Source organism: Chelonia mydas, chromosome 7, assembly GCF_015237465.2.
Source record: "Chelonia mydas isolate rCheMyd1 chromosome 7, rCheMyd1.pri.v2, whole genome shotgun sequence".
In the NCBI taxonomy this organism is placed as follows: domain Eukaryota; kingdom Metazoa; phylum Chordata; order Testudines; family Cheloniidae; genus Chelonia; species Chelonia mydas.
The window spans coordinates 29,480,153-29,488,605 of NC_057853.1; the positions used below are offsets into that span (position 1 = coordinate 29,480,153).

Below are 8,453 nucleotides of genomic sequence, written 5' to 3' on the forward strand. Positions count from 1 at the left end.
GCTCAGCACTGGTTTTGGAGGAAGAACACTCCCTGCTCAGTTGTGCAGGGTGCCTGGAACAGAGGCATGGACGGGTTTGACACTGCCTGTTAACTCTGGAGCAGAACAGGGACCACTTCTATGGTGACATGTAAATTCTGCTTGGGTTTTGGCCCAAAGGATGGGAGCAGCAGCAGGATTACCCCTAAGAGATATAACCAGGGCTGCTTGTAGAGTCGGATGAACAGGGCAGTCACCTTGGCAGCCAACTTCCAGACGGTACCGTGTCCCTCCGCCTTTTCCCTCCCCCCTTCCTGCAGCCACTATCCCAGGGGAAAGCAGTTGAGGGGGTACCCAAAATGTTTTCAAGCCTGCCAGGCAAAATGCCTACGGTTGCTCCTGGGTACAGCCCAGCCAAACTGTCCCTGTGGCAGTACTGCCAACCCCAAGGGTTCAATAGTCATGAGATTGGCTACAAATAAGCAGTTTGGTGTTTTTTAGTTGCCGTCTGCTTTTTGAGCTTTCAGGGTGCCCGGGGTCGGGGGGGTCACATTTTGCAGCGTTCTCCAGGGCCAGGAGGGCTCGACAGGTATTTTTCTTTAAGAATGACGGCTGAAGGCCTCACATCGCCACTTGCCTCCAGGAGCTGAGGCATTAAGGAAAACTATCATTGCCAGGACAAAATCATGAGAGTTGGCAACACTGCGGCGGGCAAGGCTGGGTCTGGGCAGGGTCCGGGGCCAAAAGCCAGAGAACAGGGAGCGCGGCGGGCCGGAGCAAGGAAGCCGGGGCCGCTCAGGGTTCCTCCCCCTGCCCCCGTGCTAAGGGCCGGTGCGGGGAGGGCCTTCCTCGCTGCCCTAGATGTCCTTATAAGGAGTGGATGCTGCAAGAGGCGGGGCCTCTGTCTGTGCTGCTGTTCACGCCCTTATTTGGAAGCGACGCAACGAAGCAGGGAGGGAACAGAGCCCACAGCGGGAAAGGGGCGGGATCAGGGAGAGGCTCAGCCAACCAGCAGCCGGTCTTCAGATTCGGCTGCCCGAGAGCCTATTTGTCAGTCTTTTTACATTACCCCCCCCGACCTTTGCACCGCCTCCCCCACCCAACCCCCGGTCCCGCCACGCCCCAGCAACCCGATTTATTATCACAACCGTTGTTTTTCTAGGCGGGGTCCCAAGGGGGAGGCCGGACCTCGGCCCCTGGGGAAGGTCCCGATGCCAAGGCCCTTGGCCACAATCCTGGGGTCCCGGCTCCCGCACACCCCATGCGCCGCCCAGAGCCGGGGAGAGAACCCAGGCGTCCGGCCTGCATAACCGCCTGTTCCCGGCACGGCAGCGGGTCTAAGACTGGCCCCTGCCCGAGGCCCTGCAGGCGGCGTGGAGATAATTAAACGACACCGCCCACTAGTCAATGGGGCCTAGGTGACCCATGATGCACTGCAACTGCAGGACACCCCCGCTGCGGCTTCTCTCAGACTCGGCTCGCCAGCGCCGCCCTGCCCCCCCAGGACTACATCTCCCATGATCCCCCGGACTGCAGCGCGCATCCTTCTCCCGCCATTTCCCTGCGCTTTTCGGCTCCTTCCCGGCGGCGGGCACGGACTCCATTTCCCTGCGTGCCCCACGGCCCGCGCCGCCCGGAAGTGCCCCTCCCCCATAAAGCGGAAGCGGGCGGCCGGTTGGTTCGGGGCGGGGCAGAATTTGGTCTCGACACCGACCGAGTGAGAAGCTGCTGCAGAGCGAACCCCGCGTAGCCCGGACCGTGATCCCCCTGCCCGCAGCACCATGGTGAGACCCCGGCCCGCCGCCGCCATCTTGTGCCCCGCGGCCGCCATCTTGCCTTTGGGGCGCCTATGGGATCCATACGGGAGGGGGGAGCCTGGCGTACCCGCCACCTCTGTAGGGGGCGCCTGTAAGAGCTATCGGGGATCGCGCTGTAGGATCCGTAGCCGGGATCTGCTCTCGCCCCCTGCAGCATCTGTGCGGGATTTCTATGAATGGGAGCTCCACGGGGAGCCTCGTTTCCCCTATGGGATCTATAGGCGGCTGTCTGTCTGCTCTCTTCTGCGTCGGGCGGCCCGTGTAGGGTCCCTGGGACGCTCGCCCTTTCCGAGGGGTTCCCTCCTACCCCCTTGGGGTGTATCTGGAGGTGCCTCTGGAATTCATGGCGGGTGTCTGCTTCCTTTTCCCGTGTGGGATTGGGATCCCTATGCGGGGCTCTTAAAGGCTTTCTACAGGGCCTGTTGTGGCCGCTTCCCTTGTAGGTGCAGGTGTGTGGCGGGATGCAGGTGGTGCACCCCTATGGGTGAGTCCTACCTGGGGCTGGCCCCTTCTCGCAACCTCTGATGGGGTGGGGGCTAGTTTGTTCCAGAGGCTGCTATTGCCTCAGAGCATGGGGGTTGGCAAACAGCGATCCCCCAAAGCATGGGGTTTGAGGCTTGCCAGCCACCTCTAGCCCCATTTCTTCTGCCTGATGCCCTAGCTGCACTGTGATCTGTGGGATCCTGTGACCTGAGGGCTCCCCATGTCTGCAGTAGTTCTCTTTCCACCCCTAGCCTTGGGGGTGGTGGGAAGCAGGTGGCGTTTGATGTATTGGATGGGGCCAAATCACGAATGGGTGGGGCCCCTGGCTGGGGGCTGCTAGTGAGATGTGTGCTGGATACAGGAATGGCTGGGGGGATTCTCTGGCTTGTGTCCTACAGGAGACAATAATGGCCCTGTCTGACATTAAAATCTGAGTCTAAGTTGAACCCATCTTTGTGCCCACATTGTCCTAGCGCCCCCCAGATCAGTCAGTCCAGTGTGCTGTTCTCAGCTCCCCCTCCCAGTCTTAGCACCCCACTGCTCCCCTCTGATGTGCTATGATAGTGGGCGAGCATGCTGCTCTGCAAAATGTCTGACTCCGACTCCGTCTCCGTTTCTGCCTCGTGCTCCTAGCCCGGGTTCCCAGCTGGCCCTGGTGAGACCTCCTTCACTCAGGGCCAGCAAGGAGCCCTCATGGCCCTTGACAGTTCTGGACTGTCTGTAGGCTGCCTGGGAACACCCCCACCCCTCAAGAGACCACCCAGTGCCTGTGTGCCTGAGGACAAAGATGATGGGGAGAGGTGCTTGGTTTGCCTGGTGCCTGGGTTCTTAGAATTGCCTGGCTGGGGATCAGTGGTGAGCACAGCTTGGAGGGAAGGTGGGGAGACTTGGGGGTGAAGGGTATAGGGAAATCTGGGGGTGATTAGCAATGGCTGCCGGCAGTGAACTGTCTCTTTGGCAGAACCAGTAGCATTGATGAGTATTTACAGGGTTAAGGTTTTTGCCATGGGTTCAGACAGGGCTGTTGGGCTGGGGAACAAAAGCACTTTAGCCTCCTATGGGCCCACTCGATTAGGAGGCTTGGGGGCCGCTCCTGCCTGCAACAGCCTTGCTGCAGGGGTGGATGTATTGGCTGAAGTATTTAGGCCCGGGCCTGGGGATCCAAGAAGACTCTCTAGTGCTGGTCCCCGACAGGCCCCATTTTGAGCCCTGCATTGCCCCCATGCCCCTTTCATTTCCCCCTCCAGCAGTGGCCGCTGGAGCAAAGCGGCTGGTGCTTCCCCTAAAACAGCCTCCCTTCTCCATATAAGAGCATATCGCTGTGCTGCTTTGCTGGTCAGCTGCTGAAGCCACACTCCACTGAAGGGCCGCCTTGGATCTTGGCTGGACCCTTGGGATCATCTAGTGAGGGCCTGGGCTGGGTGGTTAGAACTTGGGGTTCCCCCGGTTACTCAGTTGGCCCCTCTGCTGTCAGGCAGTGGAGTGTGAAGTGCTATGGCAGGGCCCCAAATAATGAGGCTCTTGATCTGAAGGTGTCTAGTGGGGGTGGGGAGAAGGGTGGGCTCAGTAGTGTCTGGGGTGCTGTGCTCCGAACCCCAGGCCAGGAAGGAGAGTGTCAGGGAGGCTCAACAATCTGTCTCTTGGTGCAGTAAAGCAGTTGCCTTGGGGTGAGGGGGATGGAGGTTGAAGGGGCTGGAGTTAAATGGGGGATGGGAAGTAGGCATGGTCGGGGGGGGGGTGGTCTTGTGAGATGGCACAAGGTGAGTAGGGGATGGGAGGTGTAGACCCGGGGGAGGGGGGGGGGTCCTCCTGGGATGAATGGGGGTTGGCAGGGCCCTGGAGGAGCAGGGGATGTGGGAAGGGTTGTCCCTGCAGAAGGTTGGTTGCAGCAGGTCCCTTGCCCCTGGGGCTGCACAGTGGGGGAAGGACCCAGGCTGCTGGGTAGTGATGGGGAAGCGGCGTGCGCAGCCTCTTTCTGCACAGGTCACGTGCCATGCCGTTTCCTGTGTGGGGTTTCAGGTTCCCGCCGGGGGGTGCTTGTGCAAGGCACTGACGCAGCGCTTCCCATCGTGCACATCTCTGGCTGGGGCACTGGTTTGCTGCTGGCCATTGCTGGAGTGCGTCCGCTCGTGTCCTGCCTGTGTAACCAGCAACAGTGTCCACAGCTTGCCCGATCCATCCCTCTCCGTTCCAAAGCTGCAAAGCCCATGGCAGCTGCCGGGTTAAATTCTCTGGGCCCATTGGCTTGGGGCCTGGTAGAGTATGTGGCCCCCAGCACTGACATTACCTAGCCCCCAATGTCTCTTGGTGGGGGCAAAGGGTGGATCCCCCAACAATCCCCTTCTGCTTGGCTTCCCTTGCGAAGATCTGCCCCTCACGGCTAGAAAACCCAGTGTCTATTGCTCTTGGCCCTTCGGCGTTGATGCACTGGGGCTGGTACCCTAGCAATGTGCACCTCATAGCCCAGCCTTTGGGGGCTGGGGGAGCCCCTAATGCCCCCTCCTCTCCTCCCCCTCCCCCCACAGGCATCTGGCGTAGCAGTCTCTGATGGAGTGATCAAGGTCTTCAATGACATGAAGGTGCGGAAGGCCTCCACCCCGGAGGAGGTGAAGAAGCGCAAGAAGGCAGTGCTCTTCTGCCTGAGTGAGGACAAGAGGAACATCATCCTGGAGGAGGGCAAGGAGATTCTAGTGGGGGACGTGGGTGAGACAGTTGACGACCCCTATCTGCACTTTGTCAAGATGCTCCCGGAGTCAGACTGCCGCTATGCCCTCTACGATGCCACCTACGAGACCAAGGAGAGCAAGAAGGAGGATCTGGTCTTTGTCTTCTGGTAGGGCCGTGCCCCAGCCCCGTTTCCTCTAGGGTGGTACAGCCCTTTTGCCCCTGCTGGCTATGCCCACCCTCTCCACCAGCTAGGGACCCCTGCTTCTAGCAACCGGGGGAGTCACGCCCCTTGTCTTGGTCACTCCCGAGTCCAAGCCTGGGGTGCCCCTTTATCTCTGTTGGCTGGGTCCATCTGTTCAGCACACCCCTGTTTTGGCCACGCCGCTCTCCAGTATTGGGCCCTTCCCATCCTCCTCCAGTGCCATTCTACCTGCTGCATCTTCTGGTAGAACCATGCCCCTCAGGTTGGGGTGGCCCCCTGTCCCCTCCCCTTTCTGGCCCGGCCCCTCCATCCCCAAATTCCTCCTTATGGTCCTGCTTCCTGGCTCCAGCCAGGCCTCCTCCTCCAGGCCTGAGAAGCTCCCTGGTTCCCCCTCCCTGGCTGGCAGTGCCACCCCTTCCCTCTGCAGAGCTGCAGTGAAAGCTGCCTTTGTTCACCCAGTGCCAGCACCCGGCCCCTCTGCTGGGTGGAGCAAGCCCAGCAGGGAGTGCCAGCTGCTTGTTTAAAGGGCTGCTGGCTGACCAGCTGGCAGTGGGGCCCACAACACTAGGGCAGGTGGCGGGGACGGGACAGGACTAGGAATGACCCAATCAGTGCATCCTGTGCTGGCTCTGCCAGCCCCCTTAGCCCAGCTGGGACGCCCCCTCCAGGGCATACGCTGTACTCAGGGGGTTCTGAACACATTAGCTCCTTCCTGCTCTGGGGCCAGCTGGAGACTTGGAGAGGCTGCAGGGGTGGGAGGCATGAGTGGGTGCAGACAAGGGGGTGGTATTAATGGAGAGGGAATCTGAGTGGGTGCTGGGGGCAGGAGAGCTAAGACGGGCCTGGATTTGAAACTCTCTGCCCAGTGGTAGCTGCTCTTAGGCCAGTAGGACAGAGGAGACTGTCGGCACCATCTCTAAGAGCTGCTGTGCTGGCTGAAACCTACTTGGGGTGGCATTTAAAGGCCCTTATTGTGCTGGGCACAGAGCCACCCTGCCCCCTCTGCCAGGCATGGCACTGAGATCCACAGCTTCCCCTCTGCCTTACTGACCTGCCACAATTTCTCTCCTGGGCCTCCCACCTCTCTATTCTCTTCTCCCCACTCCCAGCTATTCTCTTGCTCCTTGTGCCTCCTGCTGGGAATCTGCCCCTCTGGTGCTGTTGCTAGTGTATGGCCTGGCAGGGAGGGCTCCTCCCCATGCTCCTTTCAGCCCATGCTGCTGCTCTGTCCTTTTACGCTTTCAGTCTGTGCCCAGGTGGGTGCTGTGTCTGAGGCCTGTGCCTTGCGGGAGCCTTCAGTCCCTGGTGTTGGTGTGAGTCCCTCCCCTCTCCCTGCAGGGCCCCAGACTGTGCCCCCCTCAAGAGCAAGATGATCTACGCCAGCTCCAAGGATGCTATCAAGAAGAAACTCACAGGTGAGTAGAGTCCTGCACCCCTGGCAGGCCATGTCCTGCCACCTGTGGGGGGGCCCCTACCCATGGCGGATGAGCCAGCTGGCAGCTCTGCAGTGGGATGCCGGCCCAGCTCCCAGCCCCATGGTTGTGCTTCTGGCCCCTCTCAGTGAGGTGCTGTGTGCCTTGAGCCTCGTGGTCTGCCTGTGCCTGCCAAGGCCAGTTGGAACTGCACTCTGGGGTGGCCCTTGGGAGCTAGTATCTGCGATGCCAGGACTCCTGAGTTGTATCCTAGCTCTAGGAGGGAGCGGGGGTTAGAGCCATTCAGGGGCACCCCAGGGGTCTGGATTTGCTTCCTTGCTGTGCTCTGAGGCTACCCCCCACCCTTGGATGCGGGTGTCAGTTCCCTGGTGCATGTGACCTGCTGGGAGATGCTAAATAAACAGTCTCTGATCCTGTGGCAGGATGGGCCAGTGTGGTGCAGGAGGGGCCTTGCCTGGGATGGGGTGGAACTGGAAGTTCTCAGGCCCCCAGTCAACTGGTGCCTTTGCCAAGGCTACAGCAGGGCTTCTTGGCCTGGGGATCACAACCTCACTGCCCTGCACATAGGGAGCAATAGGGAGTGGGAGGGGAGATTCTGGCTGGATCTCAGCTAGATGGGGGTTAATCTCCAACCCAAGGCTTGCCCTAACCCTCCCCATTTCTTTCTCTCTTGCCCTCCCTCCACCCCCCAGGTATCAAGCATGAGTTGCAAGCAACCTGTTACGAGGAGGTGAAGGACCGCTGCACCTTGGCCGAGAAGCTGGGCGGCAACGCCGTTGTCAGCTTGGAAGGGAAGCCCTTGTGAAACGCTCCCAGTGCCAGTTTATACCGGAGCTTCCATGTTAATCAGTCCTGTGCTACCTTTTTGGGGGGTGGGGTGGGGGGGGAGGGCTGTTGGGGGGTGGGGGGGATAATTTCTTAGATAATGTTCCGATTCTTTGCCTCCTAAGTCTCCTTCTCCAGTTTGCACGATCAGAGTCCTCAAGACACTCCACAGCCCGGCCATGACTGCTGTGCAGGGCACCTGCCAAACCCACTGCCGCCTCGGTTACCTGGAACTTCCGCCTTGGAGACCAAGGGGACCATTCCCTGGGCACTGTAGCTCCTCCTCAAGGTCCGGGGCCACTCCACCATCAGAAGGGACCATGCATTGAGCTCTCTAGCTTGGTGTCTAGAGACACCAAGAAGGGCCCATCCTTGGAGCACTGGAGCTCAGTGTGTAGGTCTTGGGACTGTTCCACCATTCATGGGGATCGTCCCCTGAGCTCTGTCTAGTTCTGGGAGCATTCCCGCATTTCCATTCCAGTAATGTCTCCTTCAAAGGTTGATCAGGGACCAACGGGCTTCATCCATTGCCCTCTCCTGACAGCCCATCTCAAATCCTCCATAGGGCTGAGGTCTTGATGGCCAGTCCGCTGCTGGCCAGGGTGTTCCCAAAAGGGGCTAGTGAGTGAGGGACCCTCCAACAACCAACCCCAGGTCTTGAGCCACTAGTAGTTTCTGGTGGAAGGTGACATCCTAGTAGCTCCTCTAACTGCATCCCTGTAGCCTCCTCTTGACTGGAATTAGAAATTTCTGGTGTGTGTAAATTTTTTTTTAAAGGGTTTTGTGTTTTGAAACAGTGAAAGATGCCGATTCTCTCTGGCCCCACCGGGAGAGCTGGGGGTGTCCCCGGAAAGCAACCCCCTGCTGCCAATGCGTCCATGACTTAGTGGCTTTGTGCTTGTCTGTAGTACTGTGTATAAATGGAATATTGTGGAGAAACTTGCAAAATTTAAGTAACTGGGGGCTGGGACACTCCCTTCCAGTGGAACTTACTAATATGGAAGCAGCACCTGTAATGACCTTCAATAAAAAAAAAAATGCTAACAA

General features: G+C 59.3%; 1 protein-coding gene across 1 annotated transcript; it reads left to right on the top strand.

Annotated features, from left to right (window-relative positions):
• Nucleotides 1-1,149: 1,149 nt before the first annotated feature.
• Nucleotides 1,150-8,453, top strand: CFL1 (cofilin 1). The gene is made up of 4 exons (XM_007056165.4): nucleotides 1,150-1,763; nucleotides 4,805-5,112; nucleotides 6,487-6,563; nucleotides 7,274-8,453. The coding sequence occupies exons 1-4, from the start codon at nucleotides 1,761-1,763 to the stop codon at nucleotides 7,384-7,386; spliced, it is 501 nt and encodes a 166-aa protein (XP_007056227.1). The 5' UTR covers nucleotides 1,150-1,760; the 3' UTR covers nucleotides 7,387-8,453.